At 37.1% G+C, this 19,712-nt stretch overlaps 1 protein-coding gene across 1 annotated transcript in view; it reads left to right on the top strand.

Annotated features, from left to right (window-relative positions):
- The window catches only part of LOC102846892 (disintegrin and metalloproteinase domain-containing protein 5-like), a 131,671-nt gene that overhangs the window by 63,712 nt on the left and 48,247 nt on the right, over positions 1-19,712 (top strand). The window contains exon 11 of the mRNA XM_006900304.1: positions 8,380-8,572. Within this exon, the coding sequence (XP_006900366.1) occupies positions 8,380-8,572 (193 nt within the window). The remainder of the gene's footprint in view (positions 1-8,379; positions 8,573-19,712) is intronic.

The raw sequence follows: 19,712 nt of genomic DNA, 5'->3' as shown, positions 1-19,712 counted from the left end.
CGCTATGAGTCGCAGGCGACTCAACGGCACATAACAACAACAACAGAGTTTCCAGAGGCATGGATTCCACTCCTGCTTTATATATATTATAATCTGTGACATCAATAAAGACTTGTGTATTGCTGTGATTTCAAACATATTTTGGTAGAGCCTTCCAATACACAGACACAGACACACAGACACACAGACACACACACATTTTTGTTTTAATAATTTTTGTAAAATGGTATATATTCAAACATTTATAAAGTCATTATTTTTTGCATATTGTTATTGGTATTTCTATTATTCATATACACTGTGTTCCATGCATGTACGTTATGTTTTATACAGTTTTTCCCTTATTCTTTTTCAGTTCTTAATCTTGGTTACGTTGTGCTTACTTCCTCCCCCTTATTCAACACGGCCTTTCCCATTACCAAAACTAACACGTCTTCTGTACGGAAAACAATTCTATTGCCCTTTCCCTCCTGTCTCTGATAACCACCAAAGAACAATGCTTCCTATAGGTATACTTCTCCTGATACTTTTATAATAAGGACATTACACAGTATTTGTCTCATATGATTGACTTTTTAAACTTCGTTAATAAAGCTAAGTGTCCCCCAGAAACTCCTTATTACACATTGGAATCTCACTATTATTCTTCATGACTTGGAGATATAAATAAGACTTAGATATTTACCACAGAAAATATTCTGTGCCCATATAGCTTTACTAATGTGAGACAAATAATACCAAACATTTAAAAGGTATTCAGAAAAGAGAAAAGAGGGAGAACTTTCTCAATCCTTTGAGAGAAACCAAAACTTGATAAAGTACAAGTTAGCAAATAAAAATACTACAGAATATACTTTATATTCATGGATTCAAAACATGTACACTAAATAGTGTTTATTTAGTTAGGTTAAAATAATTGGAATGTTCCAATCCCTTAACAATAGTGAACAAGCAATATATAAAATGTTATGACAAAGAGGAGCTTATCTGAGGAATGCAAGTTTGTTTAAATATTTAAAAGCTTACTATACTATTAATAAAAGGAGAAAAATTTTCAAATTGTATTAATAGAGAAATAATTGATATAATTAACACTAATATTTAAACCTTGTATCAGTATTAAATGAAGAGGATCTTCACAAGTCTTTAAAAGATGGCTGGCAAAAATCCTACAGCTGATAGTAACAATAAAGTATTGCCAAAAACCAATGAGTATAAAGTGTTAAAACAAATGCTTAAGTTGAGCCAGGTGAATAATTTTAAAGATAAAATGTGGCACTCTGGTTAAGGCATTTGACTGTTAACCAAAAATGTCAGTGTTTCAAACCTACCAGGTTCTTGGAGGAGAATTAAGAGTCTGATTTCATAAAGATTTACAGTCTTTATGTACTGCAGAACATAAAGGACAACAGTACTTCATCATGCAGGATAATGCATTCTGTCCCAGAAGATGGGTATTAATTGGTATTAATTTAGTTACAGTGGGGTTCCAGGGTTATTAGTATCCATATCCAACCAGTAAGCCTGTAGGGTTTTGGTTCTTTTTTCCCTTCCCCTGATTTGTTCCATATAGCTTTAATTTTGTGGTTAGTTAACTCTATTTCCAATATATAAAATACTGACAGTATTAACTATAGCCATCATTTTGACTTTTCTAAAGCCAGCCTTATTGTTGTTGTGTGTTGTGAAGTCAAAACTGATTGATAGCTGATCCTCCACTAGGTTTTCAGAGACAGTAAATCACACAGGAGGAGATTGCCTGTCCTCCATGGAGCAGCTTTTAGATTTGAAGCACACGCTTTTGGGATTGTAGTACAGTTTCATACTACTAGACCACCAGAGCTCCCTAGCGGTACAATAGTCTTTAGAAAAGTCCACCATATAAATTATATTAGTTTCTAATAAAGTTTTATAAAAATGAGCAATCATATTTCCCAGTAGTTACTGGCATAGACTGTTTCTTATATATAGGTTCAAAGCCTTTTATCATGGAGTCACTATGAGTCATGGTGAACTCAACAATGTCTAACAGCAATGTAATTCTATGTTATATATAAAGATATTGTTAATATGTTATATATGTGGGAAGCTCTGTGGCTTAGTGGTAAGGAGATGTGTTGCCAATTCACCAACTCCTCTGTGGGAGAAAGATGGGCAAGTTGCTCCAGTGGGATTTACTGCCTCTGAAAATCTGCTAGAGGATAAGCTATGAGTCAGTTCTGACTCAATGATGGATTACAATTACAGTAACAACAAATATTTATGTCTATATAGTCATGCAGATAAAATAATCTGGTAGTTGCTTTATGTTTAACTGAGAGACTAATACATACTTCCTATTGTTTGGTTTGGTTTGGGAATTTTTTTTCTAACTTAGCTTTTTTTAAAAACAAACCTTTTTTTATAATTTTAGAGTGAAAGTTTACAAAGCAAATTACATTTCCAGTCAACAATTCATTTATATTATATTCTGTGACATTGATCAGAATCCCCACCTTGTAATAGCATACTTCCGAATACTTCCTGTTTCCATCCCTCATTATTTTCTTTCTCCTTTCTCCCTTCTGAAGTTGTTGTTATTGTATGTGCCATCGATTCACCTGCAACTCATAGTGACCTTATGTACAACAGCCCTAAACTCTTGTGCCAATCTTATTGTCTCTGACACACCCACTCCAATGCCCTAGTCACTGAATCAATTCATCTCATCAAGAGCCTTCTTCTCCTGTGCTGTCCCTCCACTCTCCCAAACATGATGTCCCTCTCTAAGGACTGGTCACTCCTTGCAACATGCCCCAAGTATGTCAGATAAAGTTTCAGAATCCTTGCCTCCAAGGAGCAACCTGGTTTAATCCTCTCCTGGACGAACTTGTTCATTCACTTAGCAGTCCAGGTTGTATTCAACACTCCTCTCCAATACCACAACTCAAAGACATCAATTCTCCTTCTATCATCCCTAGTCATTGTCCAACTTTCTGATGCATAACAAGTAATTGCAGGGGATCTCTGGTGGCCTAGTGGCAAGAAACTGAACTGCAATCCCAGAGGAACACGGTTCGAATCCACCAGACGCTCTGCCGGAGAAGGAGGCGCAATATCCTCCTGTACCAGTCAGATCTGATTTGACGGTACACGTACACAAAATTAAAAAAAACAAAAAAACAAAAAAAAAAAAAACAAGTAATTGCAAAGACCATGGCCTGTATCAGGTGCACCTTAGTCTCCAGACAGTCATCACTGCTCTTCAGTACTTCAGAGACGTGTCTGAAAGCAGACTTTCCCAATGCAATACATCTTTTTTTAAAATTTTTTTTTATTGGGAAAAACATATTGGGGGTACAAGGAGGTGAGGGTTGGGGTCAGAAGGGTGAGGATGGGCCAGGATGCAGTTGCAAAGCTGCGCAGTTTGGTCGGTGGGGGGAGCAGGTGAAGGAAATGATGAGGGTCCAGTGGGGACCAGATGCTACAGAGAAATGACAAGCATTTTCCAATAGTAATTAAACCAACTGTCTTATTGATTTGGGAATTGGATGTCGACTCTCTGGCTTCTTCATGCTGAACAGGGGCGTAGATATAAAGGGGGAAGGAAGGACGCTTTATCACCTTACTGGTGGTCTTGGGTTACAGCTGCTTGCCTTCTTGCTCCTGAGGGCCGCGATGGTTCGCCCCGAGCCGGGGGCCAAGTGCAGCCCGCCCCGGGCAGAAGGCCACAACGGCTTGCCCCGGGCAGAGGGCCGAGGGCAGCCCACCCCGGGCAGAGGGCCGTGACGGCTTGCCCTGGCCAGGGGGCCGAGGGCAGCCCATCCCGGGCAGAAGGCCACGATGGCTCGCCCCGGGCAGGGGACCGTGACGGCTCGCCCCGGGCAGAGGGCCGCGACGGCTCGCCCCGGGCAGGGGGCCGAGGGCAGCCTGCCCTGGGCAGAGGGCCACGACGGCCCAAGTAGTCTTTTTTTAAAAAAGAAGAAGAAAAAGTGTGTGTGTGTGTGTGTGTGTACCGTCAAATTGGATCTGACTGGTACCGGAGACTGCCCCTCCTTCTCCAGCAGAGCATGAAGTAGAGTCTGGCCCCCCCCCAGGTGCCTGTCAGGGCCTGGGTTTCAGCTGTCCACACCACAGCAGTGGGCAACGAGCTTAAAGCCCCTGATGGCTCTGGGCGCTGACTCTCACCAGTGGCTATGGATGAAGTCACAGGCGATTTTCAGCCAGGGCCGGGTAATACATCTTTTAATGACTTGGCTGCTGAACTAATTTGGCCTTTAATCTTTCATAAGAGTATAGAATAGGTTAGATTCTATTTTGCCCTTTGCTCATCCCCCCATCCATTTTTACTTTGTTTTGATTGGATAAATTCTGTTGATCAGTACTTAATATCAGTGGTTTTATCCTCAGTTATATTTAGTCTACTACTAATCCCAACCAGTGAATACTTTTATTTCTTTTATTGTACTTTTTAGTTCTACAAGTTTTATGTGGTTCTTTTAAAAATAACTTTTGTTTATTTTTGCTGAGATATCCTTTTATAAAACATGCTTTAAAAGAATTTGAGCTTGTTGAATTATTTTTATGAAGGCTGCATTAATATTCTTTTCAAAAATATTGCAATGAAGAAGACCCTCGATGAGATTGACTGATTCCATCACTGGGGTAATGGGGATAGGCATGTCAGAGACAATAAGATTGGCAAGGGATAGAACAGGGGTTAGGGCTGTTGTACATAGGGTTACTATAAGTCACAAGTGACTTGACGGCACGTAACAACAGCAACAATTTTTTAATTAATGTTAAGTAGGGAACTCTGGTTACATAGTCTCTAAAGAGACTATGCTACTATCTTGAAGGAAGTGCCTCTCTTGTGCTTCTTATATAATTTTCCATGTGATTTATAGCCTCAGAAACCCAATGGCTTAATTTTTTTAATGGCTTAAAAAAAACAAAGGAAACTATTAGGCTAACACTACGGAAGAGATCTACATACAGCACAGCAATCAATGATTTATTTCTTGTAAATAGCTTTTATAAAAAGCACAAACAGAAACTATTCATATGGACCTCACCTGATGAAATAAATAAGAATAAAATTAATTACTACTGTGAAAAAGATTGCAGGAGAAGTTCAATATCAGCTGTGAATACTAGTCACTGTCTGTAGAAAGGAATATCAACTACTCATGTTCCAGTTCAAAGGAAAATGTAAACAAATTTTGGAGAACCAAAATATGACCGTGTATTTATCCTACCTGAATTCAAAAACCATCTTTAGAATAGGTTTGAGGCCTTGAACACTAATGAACAAAGACTAGATGAATTGTGAGATAATATAAAGAACATCATCTGTGAAGAAGGCAAAAGGTCATTCATTTCTAAGACAGAGGAAAAAGAAAAGATTGAGATGGATATAGGAAGACTATGAATTTTGCACTAACATGCCAAGAAGCCAAAGTAAAGTGAAAAATCAAGAAATTAAGGAGCTGTACAGAAGATTTCAAAGGGCAGCTCGGGAAGACAAAAGCAAAATATTATGAAATATACAAAGAGCTAGAATAAGAAAATCAAAAGGGAGAAATTCACTCAGCATTTTTTAAGCTGAAGGAACTAAAGAACAAAGTCAAGCTTTGAGTTGTAATACTTAAAGATGCTATGGGCACAATATATAATTATCCAGGAAGCACTGAAAGAAGATGAAAGCAGTACACAGAGTCATTGAACCAAAAGAGTTAGTTGACACAGAATTTCATTAAACAGCATATGATCAAGAAACAATCATAATGAAGGAGGAAGTTCAAACTGCTCTGAAGGAATTGGCAAGAAATCAAGTTTCAGGAATGAATGGAATGCCAATCAACATACTTCAAGAAAAATAAGAAACCCTGGACATTTCACCAGGTTGTGCCAAGAGATCTGGAGGACAGCCAGCTGGTCAACCGACTGGAAAAATCCATATTAATTTCCATTCCCAAAAAGATGATACAATAGAGTGTGGAAATTATTGAACAATGTCACTAATATCACATGCAGGCAAAATCTTGATCACTGTTACCTAAAAATAACTGCAATAATAAATTGACAGAAAGAACTGCCCGAAATAGAGGCTTTTGCACTAGAGATATCACCGTGAATGTCAATAAAACTTTGAAAGCAGAGAGTACCGGAAGAATGTTTATTTGCATCTTACTGACTATGCAAAGGCATTTGACTGTGTAGATTTGTATTTTATTGAGTATGGAAAGGCATGTAACTGTATAGATCATAACAAATTATGGCTTACATTGAGAGGAATGGGAATCCCAGAATACTTGATTGCCACCATGAGAATACTATACTTAGGCCAGGAAGCAGCCATTTGAACATAGCAAGGAAACACTGCATGATTTAAAATGAAAAAATAAAAAAAAAGAGGAATGTATCAAGGCTGTGTCCTTTCTCCATACCTTTTCAATGTAATATGTAAATCATCATTCAGAAGGCTGGACTTAATGAAGAATCTGGTATCAAGATTGGAGGAAGACTCATCGACAACCTGTGTTACACAGATGACACAACATTGTCAGCTGAACCTTAGGAGAACTTGAAGCATTTGCTGTAGAGAGTCAAGGACTACAGTAAGTATTCAATATGGATGGTATGTCAACATCCAGAAAACAAAGATTCTAATCATTGGGCCAATTGACAGCATAATGATAGATGGAGAAGAGAATGAAGTTGTTAACAATTTCATCTTGTTTGGGTCCACAACACTCTTGGCATCAGAAGAAAAGAAATCACAAGATGGAATGCATTAGGAAAGTCTGTTATGAGGGACCTCTCCAGAAAGCTGAGAAGGAATAATTTCTATCTAGAGACTAAGATGCACGTGAATCAAGCCTTGGCTGTCACAGTTATTTTCTATGCATCTGAGATAGGGACAGTAAGTAAAGATGACAGATGATAATTAATTCATTTGAGTTGTAGTGCTGGAGGATATTGAATATGTCATGGATTGCCAAGAAATAAACTGGTAAGTCCTGGACAGGGTGAGACAAGGTTGCACCTTGAAGGCAAGGATGGTGAAGCTCCGTCTCACATACTTTGGGCATGTTGCTCAGAAGGACCAGTCCTTGTAGAAGGACATCATCCTCAGATGGGTAGAAGGTCAATGCAGGTTAGGGAAGACCTTGGATGAGGTGGATTGACACAGTGATTGTGGCAATGGAGGCAGATGTGTCAGAGATAGTGAGAATGTCTCAAGATAGGGCAGAGTTCAGAGCTATTGTACAGAGTTGCTACGAATTGCAGTAGGCTTGATGGAACATAACAATAACAACATCCCAATAAGTAAGTGAAGCAGATGGGATCTTATTAGGAGAGATCCAGGTGATCTCCCTTGTTGACAAGGCCTAGCTAACTTGGTATTAGTAGGACTTTCAGAGGTAGAAGTGGGCCTACCAGGCCTGTCTGTAGCTTCTAAATTTTGATTCTGGATACATTCAACCTGGATCTTTTGGTGTGTAGGAAAATATTAGACACTTAATCCCTTTGTTATTCCTCTAGTTCTATGATCCTTAATCAATTTGTCTCTCCCTTCCACTTTTCAGAATTTTGTTAGACATCTTTTAGCATTATTTCCAGAGTTGTGTTTAGTGAGGAGAAACAGGAGGAAATGAGTCTGCATTATCTTATCTTGACTGGAAGACAGCAACTTATTTTTATCTTGGGGAAAAATTAATTGTCAAATGCTAATATTTTGAAGCATACAACTTAAGTCAATACAATCATATTTATATTTGCATTTACAGAAGTGTCATATACTTAAAAATAAATCAAAGGTATAAATGATATTAAATATTCTTTTTCTCTCATTGCTGTGCAATTGGAACTTACTCAAAAGTGAACATTGCAGTGGGTTTCCAGAGGCTGCAAACCACACAGGGATTGTCCATCTTTCTCCTGAGGAGCAGCTGATAGACTTGAACCACCACTAGACTTTGGGTTGATAGCACAACTCCTTACCAAAATCCCTTATTAAATGTTAAAGGACTAAAATATAGAATTTAATAGTTTGACCTATCAAAGATAAGTGAAAATAATATTTTCTTTGTTTAAAGGCTTAATTAAAGTTATAGATTGGATATTTAATAGATCTTATATAAAACATAGTGAATGATAGCACAAGAGGCTGCAGTGTGTTATGTTCCACTGCAGTAAATTTTTTGCTTGAATTTATATTTTATATTGTAACATATTAGTAATACATTTGAATAAATATTTTCTAAACGTTGCTTGTTGTTCTCTATAATCAATAATTTAAGTTTTTAAGTCTCTTGCAGTATTATATGATTGGAGAATAAATAGACATACGTGAAACATTTTTGTCATAACTATATTTTTATTTTTATTATATAGGCATATTGAAGGTATAAAAGATTTTAGCACCTGTAATGTGGATGAATTTAAGGTTTTGACTTCACAATCTGAACTTGAATGTCTTCTGAACCAACCTTTTGATAAGCCCGATGCCAGATCATCTACCCAAGCCAAAGTATGCGGCAATGGGATATTAGAACCTGGTGAACAATGTGATTGTGGCACCACATTGGTTAGTAGATTTATTTCCAGAAAAAAGTTAATGTCTTGAATATATTTTAAACAGGTGGAAAAGAAGAAAATACTTTGCTTCATTTTTTTTTAATGGAATTTTCAGAGAGCTGGAATTGAAGAATAGAAAAGGAAGACCTTGGTCTGCGTTTTTCTCTCTCTTTTTAGATTTTAATGAAAGTTTATAAACAACTTGGATTTCCATTTATTCATTGTTGCACATTTTCTTGAAAAAAATTCAAATAACTCTCTGGGTATATTGAAATCTTGTATTCTTTCAATTTGGCTGTTTTAGATGTGTAGAGACAGAAGTCCTTTAGACAATGTGTTGTTTTTAGATAATACCTTCTTAAATTCTTTAGTGTATGATTTGGCTCCAAATGTGATAATTAATGACCACAAAAAGTGTTTGACAAGTTTAATAAATATACTCTTAACAATGACCTACCAAAAAAGAAATAGAAAAGTATGTGCAAAGGCTATAAACGACATTGTTATTGTTAGGTGCCATTGAGTTGAGTATGACTCAGTGACCCTATGAACAAAAGATCCTGTGCCATCCTCACACTTCCTGACACACTAGAGCCTATTGTTATTGAATCAATTGTTATTGTTATTGTTATTGAATCAATTCACGTGCTGGAGGGTCTTCCTCTACTTCGTTGACCCTCCACTCTTCCTAGCATCATGTCCTTTCCAAAGGAATAACCCCTCTTAGCAATATGCCCAAAGTATGTGAGGCAAAGCCTTATCATTTCCAAAGAGCACTCCAGCTGCACCCTCTCCAAGACATATTTGTTCTTTTGGTCATCCATGGGATGTTCAGTGTTCTTCTTCAACACCACGGCTCAAAGGCATCAATTCTTCTGTCATTGTTATTCACTGTCCAGCTCTCAGATGCAACACAAATGATCAGAAAGAATATGGTCTGTATAAGACATACCTCAATCCTTAAACTGACATGATTGCTACCCAATAATTTGGAGAGGTCCCTAACTCCAGATTTTCCCAGTGCAATGCATCTTTTTATTTCCTGACTGCTTGTGTTAAGGGTGTTAATTGTGGATCTAAACAAGATGAATTGTAGACAATTTCATTTTCTTCTCATCCTTCATGATGTTGCCTGTCTGTCCATTGGTAAGAATCTTTGTTTCCTTGATATTGAGACACAATCCATACCAAAGGACATCTTGATGTTTTTACTTTGGGGTCTAATCTGTTTGGTATTCACTGAGTCTTGAGTGTAGTTTTCTTCATTCTTCATGATATCTACTAAGTTTTCTTCTAGTACCTCTTCCAAATTTTTCTCATTCCTTTCCCTGTCCCCATCATGTTCTGGAGTTCCAGTAATTTTTTTTATGCTGTTCCTTTTAATGTTATCCCCATGATTCTAATGCTTTTATGATTTTCCTTCTGATTTCTCTCTACACTTTGTTCTAATATGTTTCCATTGAGGTTCTTGTCTTCCCACTCATTGATTTTCTGTTCCATCTTTACTCTTCTGCTTTTTTTTCCCTCCAGCATATTGGATACTTCTAACCTTATGGCCTTGAAATTCTGAATTGCATTTTGTTGTGTTTCTGTTATTTACAGTCCTGTGTTGGCTATATTCTCTTTAATTTTGATGGTCTTTTAAAGTCCTCATACTTCTTTATATCTCTATATTTTTTCTTCCATATTTTGAAATTTCTTCTAGTTGTTCAAGCTACTCAGTTTTAGTTTATCTCTTCTGATTCCCTGACTTTGGAGTATTTGATTTATTTGTACTTCTCTCTAACATCTTTAGCACCTTTTCCTATAGTTGTTCATATAACTCAGCATCAGTATACTTCTTTAGGTTCCCTCTCTGGTTATTTTTTGTATCTTCTATGTGTTATGCTTTTTTAGAAGATTTGGGTTTTTTTCCCACAATGTTTGAAGTTGCTTGCTGCTTCTTTATCATTATGTGAAGTTTTTCTTGATATGTGTTGTGACATTTCTATTATGTCTGCATAGGTTATTGGCAGTTCTTTATCTTTATGATGATATTAATTAGTTGCAAACTTAAAAGTATTTTCTTTGTGGCAGAGGGCAACTTGATGTATCAGAAGTTCTTTCTCATCCTGTGCTGTGGAAAAGCTTGCCTTTCCTAAAGCTCTTCAACTTCTCTCTGATCTGGAGTGTATCAATGCAGAAATCTTATTTGAATGCTGCCCACCTCTTCTATAGGCTGGCTGTATTGTTCTTCCTGGTATTGGTGCACTGCAAGGCTGGAAACCACATTAGCCCGATAGCTACACTTTATCTTTCTGGATAGAGAAGCAAGGGAAGGGGAAGGGCCAGGTACCTCAGAGGTAGGAAAAGTCCCAAGAATGCTGCCTGGGCTCTTTTTCTTAGGGGGGAAATACCCAGGGAAGTGGTTGAGATTGAGCAATGTAACCCCCATATCTCAGCTGGTGCTCTTGGCTAATCCTCACTCTATTCTCCTCTTCTGTGTCTGGTCAGGAGCGAGGACTCCTACCTGAGAAGATGGAGATTCAAGAAGTTAATCAGGACTCAACTATGCTTTTAATGCTGACCCTTGTTTTAAATTTTACCTCTAGTTTTCTAATCTATGTTTACTTTTTAAAAAATATTTTTAAATTTTATCCTGATTTATTTACAAAGTTTGAATACATTGTTTTTCACAAAAGATCCTTCCCTTTTCCCTCACATCACCCACCTATCAAATTGTGCAGTCCTATGATTAACACCCTACTCACTCATCCTCACCCCTTTATTCCACTCTCCCTCCCTCTATCTTGGACTCTCATACACATTCTACAATAATGGTTTTATATACAGTGTTTGTGCTTGTGGGACTGAGTTCACTCAGCATAATGCTCTCTTGCCCCTCCCAAGTTGGGTCATAATTTACAAAATCACTACTTCTGCATACTGCATTCCATTGTATGGCTGGACATCTGGGCTGTGCCTATGTTCTTGGGATGGTGAATAATGCTGCTATAAATATTGATATATAACTTTCCATTTGTGTCTCAATTCTCATTTTCTTGGGGGATATTCCAAGCAATGGAACGGCTGGGTCATATGGAATTTCTATGTTCAGCTTTTTGAGCAAGTTTCAAACTGCTTTCCAGAGTGGTTGTATCATTGTACAATCCCACAAACAATGTAAAAGTGTTCCTAACTCACCACATCCTCTCCAACATTTATTACTTGCTGTCTTTTTATACTTTGTGCCACTGTTACTGGAGTGTGATGGTACCTCATTTTGGGTTTGAATTGCATCTTTCTTATTGCCAATGATTTGGAACATTTCTTCATATGTCTGTTGGCTATTTGACTATCTTCCTCTGTGAAAATTCTTTCCTTGTCTTTTGCTCATTTTGCAATTAGGTTATCAGACTTTTCCTTGTGGTGGCCTAGAAGTATTCTACAAACTTTTGTGATGAGATGGCATTGCCAAATTGTTGTTCTCAGTTGGTAGGTTTTCTTTCATCCTGTTAGAAAAAGTTTTTTATGAACATAGGGATTTAATCTTTAGAAGGTTCCATTCTTCAGTTTTATAGTCTTCAGATTGTACATCTGTGGCTGTACTTGGCAGTCTCTTGTACTGTAGACAAGAATTCCAATCCCAGTATGTCTTTTATGAAGTTAATGGATTTGTGCTTTAAACCCAAGTCTCTGTTCCACCTTGAGGTGATTTTCGTGTTTGGTGTGAGATGTAGATCCTGTTTCGGCTTTCTGCAAGTAGCTGTCCAGTTTTGCCAGCACCGTTTATTGAAGAGATTTTCATTTCCCTATTTGATAGATTTTATTACCTTTTCGATTATCAGTTGACCATAGATAGCTGGGTGTATTTCTGGGGTCTCAATCCTGTCCCACTGATCTATGTGCCTGTCATTGTAGCAATATCACGCTATTTTGGTTACCAGCTGTGTAGTAGATTTTGAGGTTAGGGAGTGCTATACCTCCCACTTCATTTTTTTTCTCTCAGAAGTCTTTTGCTTATTCAGGGTCTCTTGCCTCTCCAAATAATTTTGACAATTTCCCTTTTAGTCTCCTTGAAAAATGAATTTGGTATCTGTAATGGGATTGAATAGAATATATAGATTGCTTTTGGTAGGGTTGTCATTTTCACAAAATTGAGTTTTCCTATCCCTAAATAGGGAACATTTTCCCATTTCTTTAGGTCCTTTATTGTGCCTTGCAGAAATACTCTGTTGTTTTCTTTGTATAAGTCTTTTGCATTTCTAGTTAGGTTCACTCCCAAGTATGTGGTTGGCTATTGTAAATGGTGTGGCATTCTTTGTTTCTTTCTCTGAGTTCTCTTTGTTTTTGTAGAGCAATCCCTCTGATCTTTGGATATTGATTGTATACCTTGCCAGTCTACTAAATTGGCCTACTATTCTATCAGTTTTTTGTTGAATCTTTGGGCTTTTCAATGTACACTATCATATCATCCACATTTATTGATATATTAACCATCTCTTTGATGATCTGGATGCCTTTTATTTCCTTCTCTTGTCATATAGCCCTAGCAGGCACTTCCAGTACAATATTGAATAGAAGTGGTGACAGTAGGTATCCTTGTTTGGTCCCTGTTTGCAAGGAAAATGTTTTTAGTCTTTCTCCATTTGGAATGTTTTTGGCTCTTGGTTTTACATATATACTTTTCACTATGTTGAGAAAATTCACTTCTATTTTAATTTTGCTGAGTGTATTAATCAGGAAGTGGTGTTGGCTTTTTTCAAATGCCTTTTCTGCATCAGTTTCTAGAAAAGATCATATGTTTCTTATTATTTATTTTGTTAATATGGTGAATTACATAGGTTGTTTTTCTTATGTTGAACCATGCTTGCATATCGGTTATGAATCCTACTTGATCATGGCGAATTAAATTTTTGATGTGCTTTTGTATTCTATTGGCCAGGATTTGGTTAAGGATTTTTGCATCTGTATTCATGAGAGGTATTGCTCTGTAGTTTTCTTTCTTGGTAATATCTTTGCCTGGTTTTGGTATTAGGGTTATGCTTGCGTCATAGAATGACTCTGGTAATGTTCCTTCATTTTCAGTTTTTTCAAGTAGTTTATTTAGGATGGGTTTAGATCTTCTCTGAATGTATCTGGTCCAGGAATTTTCTTATGGGAAAGTCTTTTTATGACCTGTTCAAGTCCTTCTTTTGTGATTGGTTTGTTCAAATGTTCTATATCTGTCTTTGTAAATCTGGGTAGGGCATGAGTTTCAAGGATTTTGTCCATTTCATCTAGGTTTCCAAATTTATCAGAGTATAGATTTTCCTAGTATTCTGATATTATAGATTTCATATTTCCTCTGGTTCCGTTTGATGTCACCTTTATAATTTCGTAATCAAGTTATCTGTAACTTTTCCCCCCTTTTGTTGAGTTTGCCAGTGGTTTGCCAATTATATAGTTGTTGTGTTGTTGTTATGTGCTGTCGAGTAATTTATGACTCATAGTTACCCTATGTAATCGGCCCTAAATTCTGCTCTGTCCTGTGCCAATTGCATTGTCTCTGACACTCCCATCCTGATTACCCCAGTCACTGAATCAATCCACCTCATAAAGGGCCTTCCCCTCCTGTGCTGTCCCTCCACCCTACCAAGCATGATGTCCCTCTCCAAGGACCCATCCCTCCTTACAACATGTCCAAGGTATGGTAGAGGAGCCTCAGAATCCTTGCCTCCAAGAAGCCACCCAGTTTAACCCTTTCCAGGATGAATCTCTTTGTTTTCCTAGCAGTCCATGGTACCCTCAATACTTTTCTCCAGCACCACAGCTCAAAGGCATCAATTCTCCTTCTATCCTCATTAGTCATTTTCCAACTCTCTAATGCATAACAAGTGATAGCAAAGACGATGGTCAGTATCAGACACACCTTAGTCTCCAGAAAGACACCATTGTTCTTCAGTACTTTGGAGAGGGCCCTAACAGCACATCAGCAGGGAACAGCCATAAGTCCAGGCTGGGTTTAAAAGGGGTCATGGTACTAGGGCTATTGTGGCTAATGTTAGGTAGACTTTAGCTGAGAGCAGAGATTACCAGAGGAATGTATATCTGTGTTTCATTGACTATGCAAAGGCATTTGACTGTGTGGATCATAACAAACTGTGGCTTTCTCTGAGAAGAATGGGAATCCCAGAACACTTGATCGTGCTAATAAGAAACCTATACTTGGACTAAGAGGCAGTTGTCAGAACAGATCAAGGAAATACTGCATGGTTCAAAATTGGGAAGGGCATATGCCAGGGATGTGTCCTGTCTCCATACCTTTTCAACCTGTATGCAGAACAGATTATCCGGGAGGCTGGGCTCTATGAGGAGAAATGTGGGGTCAAGATTGGTGGAAGATCTATCAACAATCTGTGTTATGCAGATGATACAACTCTGCATGCTGAAACTGAGGAGGACCTGAAGTGCTTACTGCAGAGGGTCAAGGACTGCAGCCTCCAATATGGATTGAGGCTCAGTGTCAAGAGGACAAAGATTCTCACCACTGGATCAATTGGCAGCATCAGGATGGATGGTGAAGAGTTTAAGATTGTTCACAACTTCAGTTTGCTTGGCTCCACAGTCAACAAAAGCCAGGAAATTAAAAGACTTAAAAAAATTATATAGACTCTTTCAAAAAACCGGCTCCTGGTCTTATTGATGGTTTAAATTGTTTTTCTGTTTTCTATCTCATTGCTTTCAGCTCTTGTCCTGATAATTTCTCTTCTTCCGGAGACTGAAGGATTAATTGTTCTTTCTTGATGATGAAGGTTTTGAGTTAGATCAATCCTTTTCCTTCTTTCTTCCTTTTTTATGTGTGTTTTTATTGCTATGAACTGCCCCCTGAAGACTGCCTTAGCTGTATCTCAGAGGTTTTAGTATACTGTATTTTCATTTTCATTTGTTTCAAGGAACTGTTTAATTTTGTTCTTTATTTTTTTTATAACCCAGTCATATTCTAGCAGAGAGTTATTTAGCTTACACATGAATGACTTTGTAAGCATTTCCCTCCTGTGGTTAGTTTCTAGTTTTATGACATTGTGATTTGAGAAGATACTTTGTAGTGTATCAATGTTTTTTAATTTGTTGAGACTTGGTCTGTGTTCTAATATGTGGTGAGTTCTGGAGAATGTACCATATGAACTTGAGAAGAAAGTGAATTGAGTTTTAGTTGGGTGCAGTTCCCTGAATACATCTGCTAAGTAGAGTTGGCTGGTTGCCTAGTTCAGGTCTTCCACATCTTTGTTGAGTTTCTTTTCGGCTGACCTATCATTTGGTGATAGTTTTGTGTTGAAATCTCCTTCCACTATTGTGGTGTTGTCTATTTCTTCCTTCAATTCTATTAAATGTTCTTTTATGTATTTTACAGGTCTATAATTAGGTGCATAAACGTTGAGCAAGGTATGTCTTCTCTATCTATTTTGCCTTTAATCAGTATGTAATAATTGCCCTTTTTTATCTTTTATGGTGGTTTCCATTCTGAAATCTATGTAATAAGATATTAATATTGCCACTATTGCTTTTTTTCCCCCAACCTTTGATTTCTCAACCTGTCTTCTTCTTCTTTATTAAGATGTGTACCTTGTAGGCAACATATTGTTAGGCTTTGGGTTTTTTTATCCATTCTACTACTCTTTTTCTCTTAATTGGTGCATTTAGTCCACTTACATTAAGTGAGATTATTGTCAAGCCAGGTTTTGCTTTTGCCATTTTGTGTTTTATGTTTCTTTTTCTGTTGTTTCTGGTTACTATGGTCCATATACTTTCCTTTGGCATCTCTGTGAGGAGGACTTCACTTAAAATTTCTTGTAGTTTTGATCTTGTTTTCACGAATTCTTTAAGGTCCTTCTGTTCTTCAAAGAATGTAATTTCTCCTTCCTATTTGATGGAGTGCTTTTCTGGGTTCAGGATCGTTGGCTGGCAATTGTTTTATTTCAACTTTCTATATATGTCATCTAATTGTCTTCTTGCTCACATAGTTTCTGCTGACAAATCAGAACCTATTCTAATTATATTCCTTTATAGATGACTTTTTATTTTTTTTATGTTACTTTTAGAATCATATCCTTATCTTTTAATTTAGAGAATTTTACAATGATATGTTTTGATGTTTTTCTTATTGGGTCTATTCTATTTAGTATTCACTGTGTTTCTTGAATATGGGTTTGCCCATTTTTCAAAATACATGGGAAATTTTTCTTCTAGTACTTCTTCCTCTATTTTCTCAGTGATTTCACTGGCACTCTCTGTTATGGAATACCAGTCATATATATATATATATTATTTGTTTTATGTCATCCCAAATGATCCTAATATTTTCTTCATTTTCTTTACATCTCATCTCTGATTTTTCTTCAATTGTGTTTTCAGTGAGGCTTTTGTCTTCCAACTCACTGACTCTCTGTTCCATCTTTTCAGTTTTACTTTTCTGTGCTACCAGCATGTTGGACACTTCTGCCATTTCAGTCTTAATATTCTGGATTACATTTTTATGCTTTTCTGTTATTTCTATTACTGTGTTGTCTGTTCCTTCTTTGTCTCATGATGATTTTTTAAAGTTCTTGTACCTCTTTATCTATTCTATCAATCCTTTCTTCCATCTTTTGCATTTTATTCCATAGCTTTTCAAGTTGTTCCCCATCAACTATTTCTTCTCTACTGTTGTCTTTGGAGTATTTGCCTTCTTAATTGTTTCTTCCATCTTTTGCATTTTCTTCCATACCAGTTCAAGGTGCTCCTCATGAGTGTATTTATTCTGGACTGTTTTTTCTGGGTTATTTGCTTTCTTAATTGCCTGTTCCATTGTTTGCATCTTCTTCTGTAGCTGTTCAAATAACTCCACATCAATGTATTTCTTATCGTTCTATCTGTGGTATTCATTGGGTCTGCTTTTTTAGGAGATAAGTTATTTTGTTTTTTTCATGATAACTGAGACAGACTGATGCTTTCTTGACATTATGTGAGCCTTTTCTTAGTAGATATCAAGTCATAATAACTGTATAGTTACCAAGAATATGGCAATGTTCTGTAAACTCTCTGTATATTTGTGTTTTCTTCTTGTTCTTTGTTCTTTTCAAGCACCAGTGACCCCCAAAAATTTCTGGAATGGAAAACCAGGAATCCTTTGTTTTCCCTTCAAGAATTGGCTCTGCTGCCTCACTCAAATTCCAGTTGTCCTGCTCACTTTCATTTGCGTTGGTCTCAGGCACATTGCTCTTGGGTGCATCGCTCTTGGGTGCTCTGATCAACTTTGAGTTGATATTTGTGAATGGTGTGAGAAGTGGATCCTGTTTCAGTTTTCTGTCCAGTTTTGTTCAAGAAGTTGTCTTTTCCTCATTTTATAGGTTTTATTTCTTTGTCAAATACCAGTTGACTTAGGTAGATGGGTTGCTTTCTGGTTCTTGATTCTATTCCACTGTTCTATGTGTTTGTCAATATACTAATACTATGATGTTTGATTATTACCACTTTTTGGAGGTTTTGAGATCAGAGAGTGTAGTGCCTCCCACTTCATTTTTCTTTTTCAGAAGAAAGTTCCTTATTGGGATCTCTTTCCTTTCTAAATATAACTGTAAGTAGCCTTTCATATCTCATCAAATAATGAGATTTGAATTTTGTGAAAGATCTTTTTTGCATTAATAGATAGGATCATGGGGGTTTTATACTTTGCTTTGTTAATGTGATAAATTACATTGATTGTTTTTCTTTATACACACACACACATACCCCCCCCCCGTTGTTTTTTAAGTATTCTGTAATCAGTGTGCCTGGTATCTTTTTAAATTATCATTATTATTATTATATTAGTTTATTTACAAAATTCAAATACATTGTTTTCCAGAACAGATGTTCTTCCAGTTTCCCTTACCCACCCTCAAATTATACAACCTCATGATTTATCCCCCTGCCCCCTGCACATCCACATTCCTCTGCTTCCTCCCATTCCCTACCTCTTGAATCCTTATACTCATTCTACAATAATGGTTTTATACAAAATTTGTCCTTGTGGGACTGAGTTCACTAGGTATAATACTCTCCAGTCCCTTCCAAGTTAGGTAATAGTTTACATAATCATTGCTCCTGCATGCTGCATAGTATACCATTGTGTGACTATACCATAATTTCTCAATCCATTCATTTATGGATGGAAATCTGGGCTGTTTACATGTTCTTGTGATGGTGAATAACACTGCTGTGAACATTGCTGTACAAGTCTCCATTTGTGCCTCAGTTCTCATTTTTTCAGGGTATATTCCAAGTAATGAAATAGGTGGGTCATATGGAATTTCTATGCTCAGATTATCTAGGAAGCACCAAAATGCCTCCCAGAATGGTTGTACCATTTTAGAATCACACCAGTAATGGATAATTGTTCCTTTCCCACCACATCATTTCCAAAATTTATCACTGCTGCCACTGTTACTGGAGTTTGATGGAACCTCTTTGTGGTTTTCACTTGCATACCTCTTATTGTAAGTGATGTGGAGCATTTTTTATATGCTTGTTGGCTATTTGAATATCTTCCTGTGTGAAAATTCTTTCCATGTCTTTTGCCGATTTTGTAATTGGGTTATCAGTCTTTTTTCTTGTGGAGGCCCAGAAGTATTCCATAGACTTTCATTTATGAAGCTTATCCGAGATGGTATTACCAAATATTTGTTCCCCGTTGATAGATTTTCTTCTCACTCTTTTGAAGAAAGTTTCTGATGCACACATAGATTTAATCTTTAGAAGGTTCCATTCATCAATTTTATCCACTTCAGATTGTGCATTTCTGGCTGTATTTAGCAGTCTTTTTATACCTTGGCTTAGCAGTTCTAAGCTTGATCCCAGTCTGTCTCTTACGAACTTTATGCGTTTGGGCTTTACTCCCAGATCTCTAATCCACCTTGAGTTTATTGTTGTGTATGGAGTGAGATGTGGATCCTGTTTCAGCTTTCTGCAGATGAAAGTCCAGTTATTTATGGAAGAGGTTAAGAGGTTGATATTTCCCCATTTAATAGCTTTGATTTCTTTGATGATTATTAGTTGACTATCTCTGGGTCCCTGGCGCACACCCTTCCCAATTTTGAACCATTCAGTGTTGCCCTGCTCTGTTCTGATGACTGCCTCTTGGTCCAAGTATAGGCTTCGCATTAGCACGATTA

The sequence above is a fragment of the Elephantulus edwardii genome, unplaced genomic scaffold, assembly GCF_000299155.1.
Source record: "Elephantulus edwardii isolate Elephantulus edwardi_28Jun2011 unplaced genomic scaffold, EleEdw1.0 scaffold00279, whole genome shotgun sequence".
NCBI classification, from domain to species: domain Eukaryota; kingdom Metazoa; phylum Chordata; class Mammalia; order Macroscelidea; family Macroscelididae; genus Elephantulus; species Elephantulus edwardii.
This window is presented reverse-complemented; position numbering and strand designations above follow the sequence as displayed.